The sequence below is a fragment of the Mus caroli genome, chromosome 2 (genome assembly GCF_900094665.2).
Source record: "Mus caroli chromosome 2, CAROLI_EIJ_v1.1, whole genome shotgun sequence".
Lineage (NCBI taxonomy): Eukaryota > Metazoa > Chordata > Mammalia > Rodentia > Muridae > Mus > Mus caroli.
The window spans coordinates 2,808,044-2,834,114 of NC_034571.1; the positions used below are offsets into that span (position 1 = coordinate 2,808,044).

The following is a 26,071-nucleotide window of genomic DNA, read 5'->3' on the forward strand; positions in this document are numbered from 1 at the left end:
GGGCTGGAGAGATGGCTCTGTGGTTGAGTACTGGCTCTTGCAAAGGTCCAAAGTTTGGTTGCCAACACCCACATGGTGTCTTAAAACCATCTATAACTCCAGTTCCAAGGGATTCCCCGTGCTTTTCTGGCCTTCACAAGCACCAGACACACATATATGCTTGCAGGCACTTGTACATGCAAATAAAATAAAAATAAATCTTTTTTTAAAAAGTGATTACCAGACTGGGAAGGGTGAAGGTGGGGAGAAATGCAAAGAGAATATCTATAAGGTATGTGGAGTGCAGTTGGGTGAAAAGAATAACTCTTGATGTCCCACAGTACAGTAAGTTAACTATAGCAGGTAAACACATTTCAAAGCAGCTAGTAGGGCCTGGTGGGAGCACAAAGATGGACCATGTACTTGTTCTGCTCTGGCTGTAAGTTCTCTTTGTCTCCAATCACAAAGAGATTGTTTATCTGGAAATAATGAGTAAAGTTTTCTATTATGTTTGTGATTTTGCTTAGTATACTTTTGTTGATACTTAGATTTAGTAATAATGACCCCCTAATTTGCTCCGGGGTCTTACTAAGCATGTTTTATTTTAAAGTCATCACTAAAGAGTCTGGGGTGCTGTCACACACCTGGAATCCTCCCATGCAGTGAGGCAGAGACAGAAGGATTGATACAAGTTTAAAGCTACTTGGTTTATAAGGAAGCTTCAGGTCAGCCAAGGCTGCATTGTAAAACCCTTCCTTAATCATCAAACAAACAAACATCACTAAAATTCTGAAAAGTCTAAATACCTGCTCTGTTTGCTGCATAAAACAGAAGCCTGAAAGTCAACAGATTCCATTGAGTGCTTAGCTGTCTGGTTCAGTAAAATAATGATCATGAAGTACATATATGTCTTCTCATGAGATTAGACTTCTTTTGTTTAACTTGGGATGCCATCATATTATGGAAGTAAATTTCCATAGTTGGGAAATATGAATCTTGGTATTCACCATAGCCAAGTCAGTTGACACTGCTGGGATCTTGCCCCTCCCCCCGCCCCCCTTCCCCTTCTCTTCTCCTTCTCCCTACTACACTAGAAGAGTCACAGCTGTCATTTCTTTTTCTGAATGTTATAATATGGGCAAAATAAGTGGGTAATGTTCTGGGAAGAACACTGAATTAATTGGAGATGTTACCATCTCATGATCATTGTTTACATAATAGACTTCTCGACTGTAATATGCATTTCTTCTGAAACTATAACCCTACAGTTAACTATAACTACACTTACCTCAGTCTGTCTGTAGCATACTGTTATGCTTTTAATGGAATTTTACTATATTTGATTTTTCTTAAATATATACACCATATTTAAATGTATTTATATACATATATATAAATATATCTTTAAGTAGAACTTAAACTTGCAAAAGATTTGAGCTTTGACACATGATTATTTCTGATACTAAAAACAATTAATATATTGCATGTTTCATTGTAGTGAATTCTACTAAATATGTGATATAGTTGATAATATAGAACAATACCTGAAAGTATTTTTCACTTAAATAAGCTTTTAGCATTTATATCTTTTAAAGCAGCATTTCCTAAAGTGTGTTCTTAAAATACTAATCCGATGTTCTGTTAACTGATAGTAGTTAATACTATGTCAAAAAGGCGGAGATTACTAAATAAATTTGAGAAATCTTGATTTAAATTAGGTTACTTTGAGAGTTTATTCAAGCCTGACAAAAATGTTTTGATTCCCCAAATGACTTGGTCACGGAGCAGCTTTGCAGAGCACTTCCTAGAACTAGTGTGGACAGCATGGGTAAAGTTTTCCTCAAAGTAGTTTGAAGTCAAGAAATCTTACCCAATTTATTTGAAATATTTGAAGTGAATTAAAACATTAAAGTAGTTCTGATTACAGGTTTTCAATGTGTTAATTATCTAAGCAATGTCTTTTAATTTATAGGTTCGAAAAAAGGACCAGATCAACATTGAAACAAAGAACAAAACTGTCCGCTTTATTGGAGAGCTAACCAAGTTTAAGATGTTCACCAAAAATGATACACTGCATTGTTTAAAGGTAATTGCTACATTGTTCCTAATAGAGAAACTTTTAAGTTCTGTTTATAAGTTGCAGAAATGATTAATATTTGATTAATTTAAATCAAAGTTAATTTGTAAAAAGGAATATTATTAAATACATTACCAAAATAGAAAAAAAATGCTAGGATGGTAGATATAAATTGCAGGAATATCAGTAATTAAATAAAGGGACAAAATATATCAAGTAAAAGCCATATATAAGCACAATACTTGGTTAATTAATTTTGTGTCCTTAGAGATACAGACAGAATAGGCTAAAATAAAAAGACAGAGAAAATACATTTGTATAAATACTATTTACAAAAACTGGTTTCATCAAACCGTTTCAGAATCTGAGGCAGAAAGCATGTTGGCGGAATCGCTCTCCTTCTGAAAGGCAGGCCGGCCGGCTTAACAAGAAAGCATTCTGTATCCGACAAGCTTAAAAAGACATGAGGAAATAATCACAGTAATGAACAGGCAACAGCAGGATGGACTATTAGAGTTTGATGAACAGTTTACCAAACCTTTCTATAATTAACATTATGTTTGACACCAAAATCATCTCTGGAGACATTCGTGGGTTGGTAACTGAAATCCTGCGCATTGTGTTCTCTGTCCACAATGAAGCTAAGTTAGAAACCAAATAGCAACATTAATTTTACGTGGTAAAGTTAGAGCAGAATTGATAAAAACATGCGTTTTAAATAATTATTCTTTTTCTAAAATCTTTTTTCCCCCATTGAAATTGCATTTATACTTGAAACACTAAGAGTCTCTGTAAATGTTGAAAGCCTTAAGCCTGCTAGGCTTCCCTAGGACGTCTTGGAAGAGCGCTAGCAGCAGCAGATGGCTCTCTCAGGCAAACCTCAGGCAGCATGTCACAGACTGTTGAAATATACTAATGTGGAGGCTGCAAAGATGGCTCAACAGTTCAGTTGGGTCTTCCAGAGGACCCAGGTTCAATCTCCAGCACCTACATGGCAGTTCACAACTGTCTGCGACTCCAGTTCCAGGGAATCTGACACCCTCACACAGCATGCATGCAGGCAAAACACCACCAATACATGTGGGGGAAATCAATCATCAGGTGTTTTTAATTAGCTAATTGCTGTGTCATTTTAAATTATACAGATCTATGAGGAAATATACATGGTTCCTGGCATAGAATTCTGCTTCTAACGTTTGCTTTAAGAAGGTCATCATTATACACATAGATTAATGTGCAGAGATTTTTGTCATAACATTTTTTTAAGTCTCTCTCAAGCCTACTATATTCTTGCTTTAGGTACTAAGATAACAGAGCATGTGCCACTAAGCCCAGCTTTCATACCATTTTGGGTTTTTGTATTTGCATATATGTTTTCTACCATTTTCAACAAATACTTCAGATTTGAAGGCTGACTTTTTGCTCTTTTTTTTTTAAAGATGTATTAATTTTTATGTGTGTGAGTACACTGTAGCTGTCTTCAGACATACCACAAGAGGGCATCAGATCTCATTATAGATGGTTGTGAGCCACCATGTATTTGCAGGGAGTTGAACTCAGGACCTCTGGAAGAACACTCAGTGTTCTTACCACTGAGCCATCTCTGCAGCCCTATTGCGGCATTTTCATACACACAAATTATTATACTAGCTCCTTCTCACCCTCCCCACTGTCTTCTCCACCCTCCCTATTTCCAGAGTCGCCTTCTTCTCTCCAGATAATTACCCTCAGCTTCCACGTGCTCTCTTCTTACCCTCTTTAGACCTCATTCTTCTCCCTCATTGCCCTCTTACTGCATGTGTGAGCACGCACACACACACAGACACTCATTTAATTGTAGATTTCATATCATATAAAACATGTCTGTCTTTTCTCACTTAACATAATTTTCCATTTTTCTATAAATATTATTTTATTTTTCTTAAAACTAAATAAAGTTTTGCTGTGTATCATTACTATAGTGTTCCCACATCTTGCCTGTTGTGAATAATTCAACAATGAACATGGATGTTCAAGTATCTCTGTAGCATACCCTTTGGCCATATGCTTAGAAGTAGTATAGTTGGTTATTTGGCAGTTGTTGTTTTTCGTGTCTTGAATCATTTCCATACTTACTTCCGTAGTGGCTGCACAAGTTTGTATTTTTATCAGCTCTAACTAAAAGTTCTTCTCTACATAGTTCCTAATCATCATTTGTTGTCTTTTGTTTTCTTTGTCTGTGTTTGCATGTGTGTAGTCCCATCAGAGGCCAAAAAGGGGCATTGGTTCTTTGGAACCAGAGTTATAGATGGTTGGTAGCTACAATGTTAGTGCTGGGAACTGAACCTGGGTCCTCTGAAAGAACAGCCAGTGCCCTTAACCACTGGCTTAGAGCAGTCGCTGCGGCCTGGTTGTTTCGTTTTTAATTTTGGAGGTTCTTTACGGATGGTAGATACTGCTCCCTTGTCAGGTTCTGTCTCATGCTGTGTGCTGTCTGTACATTCTGCTGCTGGCTTCCTTTGTTCAGGCCTTTTACTATCGTATGATCCCAGTTGTCAGTTCTCAGGACTGGTTTCTAAGCAATGTGAGTTCCTTTCAGTTATTTACTGTGCCTATATGTTGAAGTGTTTGCCCATGTTTCTTCTAACACTAAGGTCTTTGATTTATTTTAAATTGATTTTGTGTAGGATGAAAGATGGATCATGTGTGTGTGTGTGTGTGTGTGTGTGTGTGTGTGGTGTAAGGCCAGGGTTCATGTTAGGTGTCTCCCTCTATCAGACTCATGCCTCATTTTTTGGTGATAATCTTTTCAGTGAACCTGGAACTCATTCATTTGGCTAGATTGGCTAGCTAGCAAGCTGTAAGGAAGGAAATGAAGGTTCTAGAGGTAAAGTATTTGACCCCTGAGCTTTTTCCACAGACCCCATGTTTCATGATTTATATTGTCTGTGCAGTTGTTCTGGCACCATATGAAGAGTATTTCTTTTTCTCACTTATGTTCTTGACTCTGTAATCAAAGATTAGGTGAGTGTATGTGGGGTAGGAGGTGTTACTTTTAGGTACTCTGTTCTAATCCATTGGTCTATGTGTTTCTTTTTATGTTGTACCATGGTGTTTCTTACTGTGTTTCTGTGGCATAGTTTGAGGTCAGAGATTGTGGTGCCTAGTGTTCTTTCTGCTTATAATTGCTTTATTTAAGGTGTTTTGTGCTTCTATGTGATTTTTAGATTATTTTTTATAATTCCATGAAGAACATCATTGGGATTTTGTTGGGAATTGCATTTTATTCTTAAGTTGCTTTCAATTATATAATCAGTTTTACTTTTTTCATTTTATATATGAATATTTTGCATGCATGTATGTCTGTGTACTGCTTGTGTACCTGATTCCTTAGGGGTCAGAAGAGGGTATCAAATCCCCTGGAACTGGAGTTACTAATAGTTGTGAACCACTGTGTGGGTGTTAGAACCTGAACCTGGGTCTTCTGGAAGAGCAACAGTATTCTTTACTTACTCACTTTACATTCAGATCATAGCTTCTCCTCTCTCTTCTCCCAGACTCTCCCTTCTACCCCTCCCTGCATCCACCCCTCCTCCCTTTCTCCTTTGAAAAAGGGAGGCTACCCAGGGATGTCAACCTGCCTTGGCGTAACAAGTTGCAATAGGACTAAGCACATCTCCTGTTGAGGCTAGACATGACAGCCCAGTTAGGGGAAAGGGATCTGGAGTTTTCTGTCAACTTGACACAGCTGGAGCTATCACAGGGAAGGGAGCTTCAGTGGGGGAGATGCCTCCATGAGAGCCAGCTGGAAGGCATTTTCTCAATTAGTGATCAAGGGGAGGAGAGTCCATTGTGGGTGGGACCATCTCTGGGCTGGTAGTCTTGGTTCTATAAGAGAGCAGGCTGAGCAAGCCAGGGGGAGCAAGCCAGTAAGTAGCATCCCTCCATGGCCTCTGCATCAGCTCCTGCTTCCTGACCTGCTCGAGTTCCAGTCCTGACTTCCTTTGGTGATGAACAGCAATGTGGAAGTGTAAGCTGAATAAACCCTTTCCTTCCCAACTTGCTTCTTGGTCATGATGTTTGTGCAGGAAGAGAAACCCTGACTAAGACAGGATCCAAAGGACGGCATCAGTTTCAGGGACAGCCCCTGCTCCTCCCACTCTTAGGAGGCCCACATGACAACCAAGTGTTCTTAACAGCTGAGCCATCATGCAGCTCCTCGTAACACAAGAGCTTTCGCAGTGATGGTTAAGCCCCCTCCGTGAGCACTCGAGCTCTTCTGTCTCCCAGTGTAGTCTTCAGTTCTTTCTTGGATGGTTCAGATTTTAATTGTAAAAGTTGTTCACTTCACGGGATTACCTCCTGCCCCCAGGTTGTGTTGTTGTTGTTGTTGTAAGCTATTGTGAGTGGGTTTTCCTTCTCAGCAAGTGCATTTACCAGACACAGAGCCAACTTGTTGGTTTGATTTGCAGTTTTACTGAGAATTTTTATATCTATATTCATCAAGAAAATTGGTCTATGCAGGTTTTTGTTATGTCTTTTTCCAGTTTTAGTGTCAAGATGAGACTGGCTTTATAGAATGAGTTGTGGTGGTGACCTTCTGTTTATGAAGTAGTTCCATGAGCATTGATATTGGCTCTTCTTTAAACACTTGGTAAAATTTAGCAATGAAACCATCCTGTCCCCTGGGCTTTTTTGTTGTCTTGCTTGGCTAAGGGTCTGTTTAAGTTGTTTGTGTCCTAGATTTTTATTCTGGCATGTGATACATATCTAGGAATTTGTTTCTTGTATATTTTCTGGGTTCTTTTGGAGTATGAATTTCAAAGTATCCCTTAATGATATATTGGATTTTACTAGAGTCTCTTTTCATTTATTTTTTAATTTTAATTATTTATTTTACTTTCCATATACGAAAGCTTTGCCTGTATGTATGTGTATCACCTGGTGCCCACAGGGGTCAGTGTCAAATCTTCTGAGGCTGGAGTTATAGATGGCTGTGATGATGGGTGTCATGTAGGTGCTAGGAACCCAACCTAGATCCTCTGAAAGACCAACAAGTACTCTTAACCCGAGCCGTTACTCTAGCCCTTCCTGTTTCCGTTTTAATATTATTAATTTGGGTCTTCCTTCTCATTCTTTTCTTTAGATGTCTTCTGATTTGTTGACCAATCTTAATTTTTAAAAAGCTAACTCTGTTTTATTGAGTCTACATAATGTTCTTTTAGCATCCATTTCATTAACTTCTTCCCTGATCTTTATTTCTTGCTATTTATACTTTTGGGGTTTGTCTTGTTTGTATTTTTCCTATGCTTTGAAGTGCATCATTAGATTATTTATTTGAAATCTCTGACTTTTTAAAAATGGTTAGTGTGTGTGTGTGTGTGTGTGTATACATACACGTGTGCTCCATATGTGCTTGATACCTGTGTGTAGGTGCCTGCAGAGATTAGAAGAGGGCATGAGAATCCTTGAAAGTGAAGTTACAGCTTGTTGTGAGCCACCCAGTGTGGGTTCTGGGAACTGAACTCAACTTCCCAGTAGGATCAGGAACGCTTGGGGTACTGTGTCATCTCTAGCTCTGAGATCTCTGACTTTTTATTTGTAAGCACTCATACTGGTAAACTTTCCTCTAAGAACTGCCATAGCTGTATCCCCAAAGTTCTGATAAGTTTGACTTCCATTTTCAATTGATTTTAGGAATTGACATTTCCTCCCTGGTTTCTTCAGTAACCCGCTGACCATTTAAGACTGGCATGACTGTTCATGTTATTCATCCCAGTACCTGGAAGGCAGAGACAGAGACAGGAGGATCTTTGTGAATTCAAGGCAGCTTGTTCTACATTGCCAGCTCCAGAACAGTTGGGACTACATAGAGAAGCCCTGTGTCAAAAAAATTAAAATTAAAAAAAAAAGTGTAAGCCGGGCATGGTGGCGCACGCCTTTAATCCCAGCACTAGCGAGGCAGAGGCAGGCGGATTTCTGAGTTCGAGGCCAGCCTGGTCTACAGAGTGAGTTCCAGGACAGCCAGGGCTACACAGAGAAACCCTGTCTCGAGAAAACCAAAAAGAAAAAAGGAAAAAAAGTGTATGTGTAATTGATGTCATTATGTTCTGATAAGATACAAAAATTACTTATATTCTTGAACACTTTATGGCTTTAGATTGCCATCCGTTTTAGAAATGGTTTAACTTGTTGGCTTTTTTTTTCCTGACTTCTAACTTAACTCTTAAATATCCTTTTTGATATTTGCCTGACTTACCTAAAGATAGGATCGGAGTTTGAAATCACCCATTATTGTATTAGGAACTATGTCATCTTTTTTACCCATTAGTGTTGTGTTATGAAATTGGGAACTCCCAACATTCAGTATATATTTATCCACTATTGTTGAATCTTTTTTGTTTTATTTCATGCCTTTATTTATTTATTTTTATTGCATGAATGCTTTGCCTGTATATATGTCTCAACCACGTGTGTGCCTGGTCCCTGTAGAGGTCAGAATAGGGTATTAGATCTTCTTTGAGCCACTATATGGATATTGGGAGTCAAACTCAGGTCGGTCCTCTGCAAGAACAGCTAGTGCTCTTAACTGCTAAGCCATCTCTTTAGCTCTGGTTTTTGTTGTTGTTACATGTATATTTGTGTGTGTCCGTGTCCGTGTGTGTCCATGTGTGTATGTGGTGTAGGGTCAAGGTTGATACCAGGTGTCTTCCTCTGTTTATCTCTACTTTGTAAGTTGAAACAGGGTCTCTCACTTGAAACTAGCACTCACTGATTTGGCTAGTCTAGCTAACCAGGTTTCCTGGGGAATTGATTTTCTCAGTCTCTTGAGTACTGGAATACGGGTAGGCACCATGCCCTCTCAGCGTTTACATTGGTGCCAGGGAACTGAACTCTGCATCTTATTGCAAGTTCTTTATATGCTGAGCTATCTGCTTCCCTATCTCACTACCTGTTCTGTCTTTTTTTGTGAATTGTTTACTTTGTTATTATGTACTTGCCTACTTTATCTCCTTTTGACTTTTGGTTTGAAATCTAGAAGTAATCTAGAGTCACATGAGAAGAAAGTCTCAAGGGATCGCCCAGATCACGTTGGTCTGTGGGCGTGTCTGTAAGGGCTTGTCTTGACTGGTAATTGATACAGCACGACCTAGCCCACTGGACAACACTGTACCCTGGGCAAGCAGTCCTGGACTGTGTAAGAAAGCTAGTTAAGCCGGGCAGTGGTGGCGCAAGCCTTTAATCCCAGCACTTGGGAGGCAGAGGCAGGAGGATTTCTGAGTTCGAGGCCAGCCTGATCTACAGAGTGAGTTCCAGGACAGCCAGGGCTACACAGAGAAACCCTGTCTCGAAAAAAAAAACAAAAAAAACAGAAAACAAAAAAAACACCCAGCTAGTTAAAGTTGCGCCCATGAGCAAGCTAGCAAGCGAGCAGTGTCCTTCCTTCTTCCGTGGCTTGTGCCTCAAGCTCCTGCTTGAGCTCCTTCGCTGACTTCCCTCAGGAGTGGACTGTACTCTGAAAAGGGAAAGCGACTCTCTGCCCCCCCAGATGTGGTCAGACGGCTTTACCATAGCAACAGAGAGGGAGTTACAGCGACATGCAAGAATAGCTGGGCCAACCTGCTTTTAATATATTTGTTTCCGTCCTTTAGTTTAGTCTGTATCTTTGCTAGTGTGATGTTTTTTGTTTTTTCACAGACAAGTAGTTAGATGTTGTTGCTATTAGGTAGGGACCATAATAAGCTAGTCTATATATATATTTTCTTGTATTGATGAGTTGAATCCATTTACATTTAAAGTAAGCCATTCACATATATGCACACACATACATAGTTAAAATAAATACATTATATCTAATTAATACAGAAAAGGCTTTGATATCAGTTTCCTTTTCTGAAAGCAAAAACTATAAATATATTTTTTAAGCAAAAATTTGATGGAGAGCAAGGCGTTTAGCAGTAAAACTTTTAAAATCAACTTTGTGTTTCATCTTACAAGTTGTTACCCACAGATGCATATATTGTTTTCTTTCTCTCTTAGAAATGATGTGTCTGTGTAGTTTTTCATTATTCTTATTATTTCAGATGCTTCTATCAGACTTTTCTCATCATCATATTGAAATGGCATGTACTCTACTGGAGACCTGCGGAAGATTTCTCTTCAGATCTCCAGAATCACACCTGAGGACCAGTGTGCTTTTGGTAAGGACCTGCAGACCCTGGTAAAAAGATGAGGGTCTTGATTTCCTTCAAGGATTAAAAGTTTTAATCAGTGTTGGCTGTCTTCCTCTGCCTAACCTAGAACATCCTGCACAAATGAACTGCCATACTGGAGAGCCATAGGGGGTTTTCACCTTGTTGCCAGTTAATTCAAAGAAGAACTAATGAGCTGGCAATATAGTTCACTTTTGCAAGCCTGACGACCTGAGCTTGATTCCCAGAAGTCACACAAAGGTGGAAAGAGAGAACCAACTCCATAAATTTGTTCGCTGGCCCACACACATGTACTGTGACATGCACACATATGCACGTTTTGCATGTACATGTGCATGCACGTACATTTTTTTTATTAAAAGAGAATGAAATGACCCCCTAAAAACAAATTATTCAAATGAATAGTTACTCAGTACTATTAGGTAGGGACCATCTTTCTTTTTGCTATGTCCCTACCATTTTTTAATGTGTAAAGTATAATCTAAAAACTTATAAAATTAAGTTTCATAATGAAAAGTTATAAAGTGGAAAGATGGTGTAGTGGTACATATTTTAGGTGATTCACAACTTCATGTAACTCCAGCTGCAGGAGATCTGACATCATCTTCCGACCTCCATAGCCATACACATATGTGCCTATGTGCAAACCCATAGACACATAATCTTAAAATAAATAGATTTTAAAGATTACAGAAGAATCATAAAATACAATATTAAAATTTTAATTTAGAAGAGATATTTAGCTGATTATGATTTTGGGATGCCATCAAGTTTATTAAGCATTGTTATATTATTGATGCTATCTAAGTACCTGCTTGCAGACTTTGGTGTAAGGAGAGAGCATGTACAGAAGGAGTTGATGAGTTAGAGAGACAGATCTGCTTTAGGAACCTCTAGGCACTAACTATCATTGTGTCAGTGTTGTTATTACAAAAACCCCTTCTCCAATATGTCGTGTGGTGGTTTGAATATACTTGGCTCGGGGAGTGACACTATTAGGAGGTGTGGCCTTGTTGGAGAAAGTGTGTTGTTATAGAGGTGGGCTTTGAGACCCTCCTAGCTGCCTTTGGAACTAGATGTAGAACTCTCCATCCCTCCAGCGTCATGCCTGCCTAGACACTGCCATGCTCCCACCTTAATGATAATTGACTGAACCTCTTAACTTGTAAGCCAGCCCCAATTAAATGCTGTCCCTTACCAAAGTTGTAGTCATAGTGTCTCTCTACAGCAGTGAAATCCTAAGGCAGAAGTTGGTGCCAGGAGTTGGGTATTGCTGTGATTGGCCTGACCATGCTTTTGTTTGGAAGAATGGATTTGAGGACTTTGGATTTGGAAAGCAGTAGAATTCTTTAAGTGGGGCTTAGTGGACCAGCCTACTAGGAATATGGAAGACATTGTTGCTGAGGGTGATTTGAACTGTGGAAGCCTGCTCTAGCCGTTTCAGAGGAGAAGGGTTATATGTGTCCTAATACCCATTCTTGTGATAATGTGACAAATGTGGCTACTTTTTGGTTTTGTCTGAAGAGTCTGCCTGAGGCTAAAATGAAGAGATTTAGATTAATTGCATTAGCAAAGGAAATCTCAAAACAGCTTCATATAAATTCTGTTGTGTGGTTACTAAAATCCACTCTCATTTAGAGTGTTTTGATGAAAGGGAACAAACTTAGAAAGGAATAATCATACAAAATGTATGATTCTAGTAATAAAAGGGCACCAGGGAGTAAAATGGAGCTGAATCCTGTGTTCAAGGAGAGACACAGATTAAGGGAGTGGTGAGTTGGGGGCAGGATCCCACCCAGCTAAACTTAACTGTTTATTCTTTTGCAGTTGAATAAGAAAATGGTTATGTCATAATAGATGTTATTACCTGGCTATTGTTTTCATATGAATTTTTATTCTGGAATGAACTACAATCCAGAAATGGAAGACCCAGGCTTTTGATCCAGACCTTGAGGAATAGTGGCCATGAAAAGCTAAGGTCCCAGCATGGTAGTACATTCTTTTAATCCCAGGAAAAAGGGGCACGCAAGTCTCTGAGTTCAAGGCCAGCCTGGAACAGAGCAAGTTCAGGTGTGGTGGTACATGTCTTTAATCCCAGCATTCAAGAGACAGCCATGCAGCTCTCTAAATTCAAGGTCATGTTCCAGCTCCAGCAAGCAGCAGAGCTCAGGCAGCTTCGGCCATGTGGCTCTGGCTTTAGAGAATAGAAGGGACTGCTGGGACAGTTGATGCTGGTTAGCTGGAGCTAAGAAAGAGTGGTGATTAAGAACAGACGAGCATCACTGAGGTAAAATCTTCTGGGAGTTGTTTTCTGAGAGCACAGAGAATCCATGTTCCAGAGATAGCCAAGTTTGTACCTCAGGCTGCAGCTGGACTTGGTAATGTGTAAGGGTCACCCAGGTGGTACTGGTTTTGAAGGCATGAAGGAGTGATGGAGAACAGCTGAGGTTTGGCACTGTGAGAGGCTATCGAAGGCCATTGGTGAAGGTGCAGCCTCAGTTGCAGTTGATGGCCCAGGACTGAAAGGGTAATGCAAAGGAGTTGAGGCTTGGCACCATGAAGAGCCTGTGAGAGGCTATGGCTGAAGCTTAGTTGTAGTGGAAGACTCGAGCAAATTGGAGATTCCAGTATCACAGGATGTTCACCAAGAACAGCAATAGCAGTGGAGTCAACCAGAGCCTAGAGTGCTACCAAGGGCAGAGCTAGAGAAGTGACCCAAGCCCTTTGAAGGATCCCAGAAGATCATGTGTGGATCACAGACAGTGAACATGAAGCTGTAAACTTGAAGTTGCACTGAAAGCCTAAGATGTTAGAAATGTCAGGGCTGTGGGATACCTGCAGAGCAAAGCGGCTAACAACCAGCCCAAGAGAAAGAATGTTGTTGCTGTCAACAAAGATGAAAGGATTTGGAGATTTGAAGATAAAACTTTTACAGCAGACACAGGGATTCAGTTTGGCGTTTGCCAGGTTTTGGTCTTGCTTTGGTCCAATATTTCCTCACTATGATGTTTTATATGTCCTGTGGTATTGGAGATACATGATCTGTTCTTTGATTTTGATTTTATAGGGGATTACAGTTAAGTGACTGGATGAATCTAGAAGAGACTTTGAACTTTGAATCTTAACATTGTTGAGACTGCTTTAGACTCATGGGGACTTTTGAATTTGGACTAACTGCATTTTTCTTTCCACAATGGCTGGGTGTGGCTCCTGTAGACACATGTGTTTGAATAAGCCTATGGGGACCAAGGGGTACTGATTGGTGGTTTGAACATACTTGGCCAGAGAGAGGCACTGTTAGGTGGTATGGCTTTGTTGGAGGAAGTGTGTCACTGTGTGAGTGAGGCTTTAAGACCCTCCTCCTCTCTGCCTGGTCGTCAGTCTTCTCTTAATTGCCTTCAGAACAAGCCTAGACACTGCCATGCTCCCACCTTTATGATAGAGGACTTGAACCTCTGAACATGTAAGCCAGTTCCATTTATATTGTCCCTTACAAAAGTTGCCTTGGTCATGGTGTCTCTTCACTGCAGTGAGACACTAAGGTACTTAGTTAAGTAGATTATGCAATCAAGCAATACATGTCTTGGTTGTGACATTTATCTGTCTTATTTTATAGTCTAGTTTTGAGGCTGAGTAACTTACTGGTGAGGTTTGAAATGAAGACGCATGGATTTGTGTGATTTCTTAGCAGAAATTATTCATGTGATGCCCATCAAGTGAAGCCAAAGTGCACTCATTCTAGAGTTCTCTAGCTTAACTTCTGTTTCAGTGGTGAGATTCGAGACAAAGGAAAGCCTGGGCAGCGGGTGACCATTCAACTTCTCGGGATGTAAACCATTGTGCTACTACAAGTTTTAGAATGTACCCCATAAAATATTCAAAAAGGCCTGCTACAAATGTGACTTGATTTATAACTATTCCAACCTCTATTATCCCTAAGGAGCACAAGGCTCAAATGTGTAAGTGGAATTAAGGAATAAGAATTAAATGAAGATCCAATTCGGACTTGAGCTGTTCTGTGTGTAACTGATAATAATTCCTTCTTAGAGTTGATACCATCCAGTATTACACCATTTAATCAGGAATGTCTCTTCAGACAAGGAAACTAGTAGCTCCCAAGGTCTTAGAACTTAGCGTTGCTCAGCTTCTATGCTGTTGCTTTTCAGAGCAGGTAAGTGTTTTTCCTGCATGCATTTTGAAATGTTTTGGTTAATCTAGACATTTTCTTTTAGGAGCAAATGATGAGAAAGAAACAAGCAATGCATCTTGATGCACGGTATGTTACAATGGTAGAAAATGCATATTATTACTGCAACCCACCGCCTGCTGAAAAGACAGTGAGAAAGAAACGTCCTCCTCTTCAGGAGTATGTCCGAAAACTTTTGTACAAGGATCTCTCTAAGGTCACTACGGAAAAGGTAAAATCTGAATCACATCACCTAGTAATAGTCACCTTGAGGTTTGTGATGGTGCTGCCCTCATGCATTCCAGGACAGGTACGGGTAGATCTACGTTCATTAGGAATGATATTGCTCAAGTCATCCTAAGAAGACATTCATGGGATGTATGCTAAGGAATCTTAGAGATACGTATTTTGTATTTTTATAACTTTTTATTATTATAATGTTTCACTTCTAATTTTAATGTTATATGTTTTTGAAACTTATTTTAATCTTTTTTATTGTTATTCTTTTTTGTGTTTTTGTTTTTGGTGTTTGTGGGGGAGTTGGGGAGAACCTGGACCTTGTGCAAGCTAGGCAGGGAACAGGTTCATGATTCCTCTGAAATTTATCATTTTGGATATCTATTTCTATTTTTCTGGAAAGGATAACAACAGGGTGATTTTTCAGAAAAGGCTAAGAACCATCAGAACTCCTTTCTGTCTGTGGTAGAAGGTGACAAGAATGACAGTGCACCTGTGAAAAGGGACGCTGTCTTCAGGGTTGATTAAAGCAGCTTTAGAGTGGGGTAAAGTTTGGAAAGCACTGAAAGCGACTGTGGTGGTAGAGCAGTGGTGTTTCCAGAGCGGTAAGGAGAGCAGGCGTGGTGCTTGGAGGATGATTCTAGAAAGCGGGGACACATGAAAGGACAATCTCACAGTGGATGTTGCTATGGCTTTCTCGTACATAATGTGTCATTACACCTTCCCAACCCCTACCCTTTGATATCCTTCTCTTGTTGCCCTCTGCCCTCTACTTGCCCTCCCTCTGCGCTCATAGCACACATTCCTTTACCTCTTTAGTCCACCTTTCCCCTTCATTGTATCTCTTTGTCCTCAAGTTTTCTCTGTACTTACACACATGCGCGTGCACGCACACACACACACACACACACACACTTAAATGTAGAGCCCACATGAGAGAGAACTTGTAATACATATCTGAGCATGACTTACCTTGCTTAGCATAATGATCTGTAGCTCTATCTTTTTCCCTACAAGTCTCATAATTTCATTTTTTCTTTATAGCTGAGTAATATTCCATTGTGCACCATGTTTTCTTTATTCATCCTCTGTTGATGAGCATCTTTATTGATTCTCATAACTGAACTATTTTTAAAAATGTACCAGTAAACATGGATGTTCCGGTATCTATGGTACAGTGAGTTAGAATACCCAAACTGGTATGGTTTGTCATATAGTATGGCAGTTCTATTATTAGCTTTCTTGAAGGACATCCATACTGACTTTCATAGTAGCTATACTAGTTAATATTCTTACCAGTTGTGATGCCGGTTTCTCTTCTTTCTCCTCCTTTTCCTCTCTTTCTGTTCTTTCTCTCCCTCCGCCCTCCTTTTTTTGGAGACAGGGTCTCTCTGTATATAGCCCTGACTGTCCTGAAACTGTCCTGTAGGCCAAGCTGACCTTGAACCCACAGATCCACCTGTGTCTGCCTCCTGAGTGTTGTGATTAAAGGGGTGTGCCACCACCACTGACTCTTCCCACATTGTTATCAGAATTGGTTGGCATTTGTTTTCTTGTTGATAGCAATTATGATTATGATGACATGGACTCTTGTCTTTCTTCTGTGGCTTAGGATTTTGGACTCTATTTTACGTATTTATTACCATTTATATTTTTCTAGTTTATTGATTAGAAGATATTGCCAGTATTTAGCTAAATAGCAATAATTCATTCCTATTCTCTGTATCTTTTCACTCTGGTGATTTTTTTTTTCTCTGTGCAGAAGCTTTTTAATTTCTTATTAACTCCTTTGTTAATTTTTGGAATTATTTCTTAAGTCCTTTGAAGAGGTCTTTCCTGGGCTTGACATGTTTCTTCTGTTGTCCTTTGGCACTTTCAGAGTTTCAGGTCTTTCATTAAGATCTGATGCATTTGAATTGATTTTTCAGTAGGGCGAGGAATAGATCTAGTTTCCTTCTTCCCTTGTGGATAGCCAGTTTCCCAGTACGACTTGCTGACGAGGCTGTCTTGCTTGGTTCTGTTCTCCACTGATTGTTTTTGTCAAAGGTTCAGTGTCTCTGATTGTGCAGGTTGTTTCTCGCCATCTTTTTTGTTTCATTGGTCTGAATGTGGGTACATTTGCTAGAAATAGATTTTAAGTAAGATTATTTATGTCAAATGATATATACTAATTTTGGTAAACCATGGCTTTTTTTTCTTTCATCGAGCTTAGTCTTTGACTCTGTACTGTTCGTTTATTTTTTATTACACTCTGTATATTCTTTGTGTGTATGTGCCTTGTAATTACCTACTGAATCATCTCATCCATCAGCTTTCATTTGACTTTATGACCCAAATACTGTAGGACATTTTGGGGAAATATTGTAGACATTATGGAAAGGTTTAGAGAGTAGAAATAATAATAAATCTCATTTTACCTCTTTGAAAAGTAAGAAAACTGAGCCTACTAAAGTATTTCAGATTTAAAATCTCTGTGTCTGCACAATAAGGACTAGAGTTCCTGGATTATTTTATGTGCTTAATAATTTAAACAACACTTTCTTCATGTAGGTTTTGAGACAGATGCGAAAGTTGCCCTGGCAGGACCAAGAAGTAAAAGACTATGTCATTTGTTGTATGATAAACATCTGGAACGTGAAATACAACAGTATTCACTGTGTAGCCAACCTCCTAGCAGGGCTGGTACTCTACCAGGAGGATGTTGGGATCCACGTTGTGGATGGAGTACTCGAAGATATTCGATTGGGAATGGAGGTAACAGATCTCCTTTATAGTTAAGCCCAGTTAGATCTTGTGGAGAACGTAAAAGTCTTTAAATCCTACGATTGAGCTGGGCAGTAGTGGTACACACCTTTAATCCCAGCAGTAAGGAGGCAGAGGCAAACAGATCTCTGTAAATTTGAGACCATTCTGGTCTACAGAGGGAGTTCTAGAACAGGCAAGGTTGTAGAGAAACTGTGTTAAAAAGCAACAACAACAACAACAACAAAAAACCCTGTTCCTTTCTTATATTAAATCACTTGCATTTTTTTTGCATGAATATGCATTCCTAGGTCCAGAAGGAAGGTTGGATGTGTGTATCTACATACATGTGTGCATACATACATACATACATACATACACATATATGTATGACAGAGGTGTTTTAAGTTTTTTTTTTTTCAAGATTTATTTATTTATTATATGTAAGTACACTGTAGCTGTCTTCAGACACACCAGAAGAGGGCATCAGATCTTGTTACGGATGGTTGTGAGCCACCATGTGATTGCTGGGATTTGAACTCAGGACCTTCTGAAGAGCAGTAGATGCTTTTAACCGCTGAGCCATCTCTCCAGCCCTAAATCACTTGCAGTCTCTTGGGAGTTACTTATGAGTAAACTTGTATATTAAATTTCCTGCTGCAACTTCAATCATTAGTACTTTTTTTATTCTTTTTCAGAAGTTGTTTTAAGTTTATTTTGTTAGATTATACTAAATTATTATTATTTTTAATTTATTATTGAGACTCAACTTATAGGAAGCTATGAGCTTATTATATTATATTTATATTATAAATATTTGATAATTATAGGAATGTTCTTTAAGTACTTTCCTCTTAATGTTATATAACGAGCTATGTAATGGTTTTTGATTGATAGGTTACAAAGAAAATGGCTTAGGTGGGCTGGTAGGAAGACTTACATTGTAACTATTTAGAAAAAGCTCACTTAATGATAGCTTAATATTTAACTTAATATCTAACATGTTCTTTTTATTAAGGCATTTTAAAGATAAGCATTTCTTAGAAGCTGACAGGCTAATTAGAAATAGCCAATTCTTAGAAAGGGGTAAAGAAACTATCATCGTTTCTCTGACAAGTGTCCTCTGACTGGTTGGCACTCTTACGTTAGAATTAACCCTTCCAGTTTTATTGCTGCTCTTCACTGAAAACCTGTGCGGTGTTTTTTGTTTTGTTTTTCAGGTTAATCAACCGAAATTTAACCAGAGGCGTATCAGTAGTGCCAAGTTCTTAGGAGAACTTTATAATTACAGAATGGTCGAATCAGCTGTTATTTTCAGAACTCTTTATTCTTTTACTTCATTTGGTGTCAACCCTGATGGGTCTCCAAGTTCCCTGGACCCTCCTGAGCATCTCTTTAGAATTAGACTAGTATGTACTATTTTGGATACCTGTGGCCAGTACTTTGACAGAGGTTCCAGTAAACGAAAACTTGACTGCTTCCTTGTATATTTTCAGGTATGAAAGCACAATATACAATTTCATATCACTGAATGCATATGTAACAGAAAATTTAGCAGAGAAATTATATATTGTTTATAAACAGAATTAAGTTGTACTTACTGTAGAGACCTTAAATTGTGTGACAGATTCATACATAAACAAACACTAATTTTTTGCAGCTTATCATTGATAATGATAGGTTGCTAACTTTGAAGAGTATATAGATTGTTAATTTGGCACAATAATTTATAGATTTTTGTATTTGATACAGTAATTCTTTTTTTAAAGTAAAAACCTGTGGGGATTTTTTTGTTTGGTTGGTTTAGTTGGTTTGTTTTGTCTGTCACCATGTAGCCCAGGCTGGCCTTGAATTCGTGACCTCCTGTCCCTTCTTCCCAAGTGCTGGGATCATAACCTGCCTGCCACAAACAGCTACTTATGATTTGATAACATTCTTCTCTCGTGCCTGTTTTAGTTTATATCCAAAAATGCTTGTTTCTAAAAGATCTGATTTATCTAGCTATTCATCTGTTTACTTACCTACCTTAGAGAAATAATAGTTTACATAAACATTTCTAACATAGAAAGCAAATGTATTTATTTGTTAACTCTTTGGTTGTGCTTTTCATATTTTTATTTATTCCATAATTTATGATTTAGAATAAGTATGAGGTAAATTAACTTCAGTACAAATACAGGGATAATCATACAATTTCTGTAAGGTTTCTAGGTTGCTTACATGTTCCTCAATCATTATTTCCTGTAAAATACAACATAGTAAGTACTGATTAGAAAGGGCAGCTTGTCATCAAGTGCTTAAGATGCTGCCAAGTAAAACATCAATAGTGCCTGATTTTACCCAGCCACAGTCACTACAGTTACCTCTTGAGAAAGGGATGGTCTGGTTATTATATAGCTTGAGGCATCAGAAATGCATTCGCATAGTAGCTGGGATTGAAGTAGGACTATATAATGTTGGGGAATTTCATTTTAACTTTTTTATACTTCTATACATACTGCCTTATCTTACAAGTTTATGAACAAGAAATGAAGAAAGGAGTTTGCAGGTTTGAAGGTCAAAGTCCCTGTTATATGTAAGACTTGCTTAAACTGGAGATGTCTATATTAAATACCTGAGTTTTGCTCCAAACAATATTAATATCTAAAGTAGAATTTTTCATTTGATGCCTGCTATTCCAGCCTCAGAGAAAAAGAGTCTCTCCGAAATACTTAGGACCAGAAGTCAACAAAGGTGTTTTCCAAATTAATTTGACAGAAATATGTGGCACATATTTTTTTCAAAAAGTTTTATCCTCGTCAGGCATGGTGGTGCATGCTTTTAGTCTCAGCACTCAGGAGGAAGAGGCAGACAGATCTCTGTGAGTTCCAGGATAACCAGGGCTACACAGAAATATCTTGTCTCCAAAAGAAGGGATTGGGTTCATCCTTAAATACTTTAATAGAACTTTAAAAAAAAAAAAGAAATGAAGCAGGTAACATAGGAAAATAATGACAATTTATCAAAACTAAGGCATCAAATCTACTTTTATAAAGTTAAATGTGTCAACTCTGTTTGTGGTAACCCTAAAGTGTGTTTGACATTTTGTTTATACTTTTTTCATGTCTTTTTTTTAACCTATGACAGCAGAATAAAAAAATCTTTAGACTAAACTCAAGAACTGGTTCAAAAATTATGTAAATAGGAGAAAATAATTGAATTAGAATCATTGCTGTTGTCCATTAATAAAAATTAAAGGTTTCTTGTTCAACCTTTTAACTTAGTTATTATAACTAGGCAATACCACAGTACAACATACTATTTTAAATTTTTGCTATTAATTTCTTATAGCTAAATTTATTTTTTTATTTGTTATCAGCGTTATGTTTGGTGGAAGAAAAGTTTGGAGGTTTGGACAAAAGACCATCCATTTCCTATTGATATAGATTACATGATCAGTGACACACTAGAGCTGCTAAGACCAAAGATCAAACTCTGTAATTCTCTGGAAGAATCCATCAGGCAGGTACAAGACTTGGAACGAGAATTCTTAATAAAACTAGGTAAGCAATTTATTACAGAGAGAAAATGGAGGGGATTTGGTCAGCTTATCTGTAGAATCTGTTTCATAACGTTTCCAGTCAGAGTTTTCAGTTTGCATACTTTGTATCTTTGATGTTGAGTACTGCATAGTAGTGTTAGATGTGACCTGGTTGGGTTCACCAAGTGATCTCTAATTGAAATAAACGATCAAGCCGGACTTAAAGCAAGTGATAGTGAAGGAAAAATGCAGTCTTGTCAACTGCTCTCTCTTACTTTTAGACTCTGGTTTCTGAGCAAACGTTTGGATGAAAATGTCTCATGTTTTCAGCTGGTTACTATTCCTGAGAACACACAGACTTTGAAGTATAGAAGGGAGTACCTGTTAGAAATTTGGAACAACTACCAATTTTAAGATCTCATTCATTAGTGGAGTTGGCTCTTTTTCTGGGTCTAGAGAAAATGTGCTGCTAGGGGACTATATGTACAATGTTCCTTAGCTTTCTGAGGCGCTTCTAGAAGACCTAACCTTTGAACGTCGCCCCCTGTGGAATACAGTAGTTTACTAGTTTGGTCAACAGGTAACAAATACAAAGTCTAGTCATACCAACCTAGTCAGTCTGTTTTATTGTAGTATTTTCATAATCATTATCTTGTCAGAGTTGATAAAGTTATTTCATTTCTCATTAGCACTTGGTGTGTTCATATGCATCCTTACTGTCAGTTGTCCTTAGAGTATTGCTTTGTTACGTTGCTTGTCTGGAAGAACCAGTCTGAAGTGAAGGTATAAGTGACAGTCCCCTCCCTACCGCAGGTGTCCAGAATATTGATGATGTGCTTGCCACCTCCAGGGTAAATCTGAGTTTGCCTGATTGTTCAAATCTCTACACTCAGTGTGCACGTAGGGATGTGTTCTCCTGCTCACTTCACAAAGACCGAGGGTGAAATAGGGCTTTTCAGCCTTGACCCAGGTTACCCAGTTTCTTTTTCTTTTTAGATTTCTAATTAAATAAAGCATTTCACACAAAGCATTATCTTGTTCTTTGTATCTTCTGAAGTTGTTAAGGTGTTCCCTAGGGCCCAGAAATTTTCATAAATGGTACAACTGCATATAGGGGCATAAGGAAGAAGAAACAAGATTGCTTGGTCTTGTTGTAAATTAAAGGGTTAAAAGACAATGAACTATTTATGAGGAACATGAAGAAAGAAAAATGAGTCACCGTTATGGCTTGAAACTATAAAGATGGTAGCACTTAAAATCAGTCTCCATCCTCCTGGTTTTAGAAGTTAAATAACAGGAAGAGGCTGTGTGCATAGTGTGTGTTCTAAGTACCCTCCTGTTGGTGAACCACAGCACCATGCTTTGTTTGCCATTGTCGGCGAGCACCTGGGAACTTTTCATTTTAATTTTATAGCATCCAATGCAAGGTGAAGCTAGTGGGAAGTACTAAAATTAATTTTTAATGTCTTAAACCATTTACAGTGTTAACATAGGTGATGTTTATGGCAGTAATTCTGAGAAATATAAAGAAAACCACCTGTATGCAGTTAGAAAGACTGGTTTGTTAATATGATTTATGATAGGTTTTTTTTAAACTTTTCATGTTTTTGCAGTTTTGTAACTGGACTTTTTAAAAATCTTTGGAGTTTTTGTTTGTTTGTTTTAACAGATTGTATTCCTTTGTTTGAATATACCATACTTAAATCTGTTGTTTGACTCTTAAGAATTTTTTTCAGGTTTACACCATTTTATTGCTTTTTAAAGTGATTTTCATACCTTTTGGTAGACAGAATATACAGAATATACGGGTTAAGACTTTTTTTAAAGCCAAAATGACTCCGTTTTTGTTTGGAGGTTCCAGCTAATACTGTGAAGAACAGAAATCAGAGTAAATATATCCTAAAGCAGAAGAGTATATTTCTTAAATTATAAACAAAGCCAAAAACTATTAAAGGTCCAAAAGTAGTTCTAATTAAATACTAGGCAATTTAGCATATAATGAATAAAGACTCTTAAAAATAAAGAATACCGGTGAACCAAATGGGTTGAATATTTATTTTTAAAAGGCCTAAAAATGATCTAGTACTTGTGTTTCCAAATTTTAAGTTTGCAGAAGCATGTACCCAAAAATAACAAATCTGATTGTTTGAAATTTTCCCATATGTGGTCTAGTGCAGACACCTGTAATCTCAGCACTTGGAAGGCAGAGGCAAAGAGTCAAAGGCCAGTGTGATTATTCAGGGAGACTTTGTCTCAGAAAAACAAAACAACAAACCTACAAAATAAACAAATCCCCATAAAATATACACATTTTGTACAAATTGAGATTAAAAGAAAAATGATTTCCTTGCCAGGTCATTACTACTTCTGTATGAAGTACACAGGCAAACTATTAGAATGCTATCCATAAGGATAGGTTAACCGGGCGTGGTGGCGCACGCCTTTAATCCCAGCACTTGGGAGGCAGAGGCAGGGGGATTTCTGAGTTCGAGGCCAGCCTGAACTACAGAGTGAGTTCCAGGACAGCCAGGGCTACTGAGAAACCCTGTCTCGAAAAAACAAAAACATAGGATAGGTTATTGAGTATGGTTTTTTTGCCAGAATGATGGAGGTGTTATTTACACATGACAAACAAAGTTCAAATTAAATGGGCAGCTAATGTCTAAGAAGGACAAACAATCTCATGCTCTTATGACTTCCAAGTATGTGGAAGATGTGTTCAGCTCTCCTGACTCCCTGGAAACAGGCTCTGGCCGCTTCTGATGAGAGGAGCCTGAGTCCTCTAGCAGTTTACATTGAAGGAGAAATGGGTTTTATTTTGTTCCTATATGCACTTCTAACATGTTAATACTCTGTGCTTTGTCTATATTTATATTTTGTTACCCATATGTCCTTTATATGTCTCATGTACATTGTTTACATTGACAGTTTCCTAGGTATCATTCATAGTTAGATCATTCTTACAGAGTAAAGCAAATTGCAAAGGCAGTGCGTACAAGCTGAGTTTGAAGCTTTGTTGTGGTCCAGATGGAAATACGCTAGCAATCCGATTATTTTCATGATGCTTTGGAAGCATGGCTATCAGAACAGTTGCTTACATAGTGTTCTCAGTGATGCATATCGAAAGTAGAGAGTATAATGATGTCATAATATTTCATATCACATAACTTATCATTGGGTTGTTATGCTAACATTTAGGTTGCAAACTCCTGGCTTTGTATTGTTTGCCTTTGATAATTATTAGTCAAATATTTTGTTTTTAAATCCAGTTAGAGGTCTCCAAGAAAGTTCAGCAGGTAAGGATGCTTGTCACCAAGCCCGACTTTGAGTTTTGGAGCTCACACGGTAGTAAAGGACTGACTCCTGCAGATTGGTCTTCCACACTCACGCCATGGCATGATACGCATTCAGCATACTTAGACACACATGCCAGCCAGCAAATATTTTAAAATCCAACTAAACATAGACATAAATAAAATTGGCTCCTTTTATATATGAAAGCCACTAAACAATAAGTAAATCCTTAGATTAATGAATTTCACTTTTAGAACAGCTAGTTCTGAGCATCCTCCATCTGCTTTTTCTTCCCTCAAACTGTGAAAATAGTACTTTAAGTGCTCAGTACTTCTGTCATTTCAGCACTGCCTCAGCTTAGAGCGCTAGAGTACATTTCTGTTGTTAGAGGTTTGTCTGGTTCCTCAAGCTCTGACACTCAGCATTCATGAAATGAGAAGATTAATACGTATTATCAATAGTTCTTCCTGTATTTTACGAAAATTCTGTGAATAACTAGTACTGACTTACTGAACCTGCTGTATACTTGTCAATTATAGCCTTTGTTAAATTTGAAATATATACCCTAAGTTCTTTGTCCTTAGTGATCTTGCAACATTTATGAACTTATTAGAGAAGAAGTAAGATGGCATCAGCTGTAAGGAGGGACCAGATAGGAAGGAAGGTCAGGTGACACTTGAAGAGACATGTTCAGTGACACTCTCACTGAGGACATTGGATGAGCCACATCTAAAGACAAGCTCTCTGTAATTTGTAGGAAAGAGTTGGGAAATAGGTCAGACTATGTTATGTGTTTCTTCAAATTAGAGCAAGTAAATTGAAATTAATCCAATGTGAAGAAGAGCTGTACAGTAAGATGTAGATGACGTGGGAGGAAGAGCTGTACAGTAAGATGTAGATGACGTGGGAGGAAGAGCTGTACAGTAAGATGTAGATGACGAGGGAAGAAGAGCTGTACAGTAAGATGTAGATGACGTGGGAAGAAGAGCTGTACAGTAAGATGTAGATGACGTGGGAAGAAGAGCTGCACAGTAAGATGTAGATGACGTGGGAAGGGAAAGATTCGGGCAGCAAGTTCCCCATGGAAGAACACGCTGCTACTGAAGAAAAATGTAAACTGCAGAACAAAGGTGTGCGTTCAGATTGACAGCCAAATGTGATTTCTCTACAAAGTGATATGATTTTATATATTTATTTTGTAAAGCATGGCACAGCTCTGCCATGAGCTCTGAGGCTGACCTTTACATGTGACTGTCTTTGTCTTTCTTCATCTGAGATAGAGTTTAAACAAGATAATCTTTTTAGTATTTGGAGATGGAAGAAAAAGGAAAAAGGCATATGTTTGCATATATCTTATTTTTCTTTTATAGTCTTGTGGATAGGAAATTGTATTTTTCCTGTGTTTCTCACAATTATGATCATTTATTGCTCTCAGGAATGGCTGTTAAGTCACTTCACGCTTTTTAAGTGAAGTAATATAAAAACCATAGTGTAAAAGATAAATGCTATTTATTTCCATTTTTGTCCTCTTTTCAAGGCCTAGTAAATGACAAAGAGTCCAAAGAGTCTATGACAGAAGGGGAAAATCTTGAAGAGGATGAAGAAGAAGAAGAAGGAGGAGCTGAAACAGAGGAACAGTCTGGAAATGAAAGTGAAGTGAACGAGCCAGAAGAAGAAGTAAGTACTGTCATGTCCACTGTGTGAGGAGGACTGCGACTGAGTAAATTTGATTGATTCATTCATTCATTTATTTATTTTGGTTTTTTGAGACAGGGTTTCTCTGTGTAGCCCTGGCTGTCCTGGAACTCACTCTGTAGACCAGGCTGGCCTCGAACTCAGAAATC

The 26,071-nt window shown here is 38.2% G+C and overlaps 1 protein-coding gene across 3 annotated transcripts in view; it reads left to right on the top strand.

Annotated features, from left to right (window-relative positions):
- The window catches only part of Upf2 (UPF2 regulator of nonsense mediated mRNA decay), a 105,612-nt gene that overhangs the window by 58,279 nt on the left and 21,262 nt on the right, over nucleotides 1-26,071 (top strand). For all 3 annotated transcript variants that reach the window (XM_021185904.2, XM_021185922.2, XM_021185914.2), the window contains exons 10-16: nucleotides 1,952-2,065; nucleotides 10,120-10,236; nucleotides 14,481-14,666; nucleotides 17,222-17,425; nucleotides 18,634-18,909; nucleotides 20,772-20,955; nucleotides 25,765-25,904. In XM_021185904.2, the coding sequence (XP_021041563.1) occupies nucleotides 1,952-2,065; nucleotides 10,120-10,236; nucleotides 14,481-14,666; nucleotides 17,222-17,425; nucleotides 18,634-18,909; nucleotides 20,772-20,955; nucleotides 25,765-25,904 (1,221 nt within the window). The remainder of the gene's footprint in view (nucleotides 1-1,951; nucleotides 2,066-10,119; nucleotides 10,237-14,480; nucleotides 14,667-17,221; nucleotides 17,426-18,633; nucleotides 18,910-20,771; nucleotides 20,956-25,764; nucleotides 25,905-26,071) is intronic.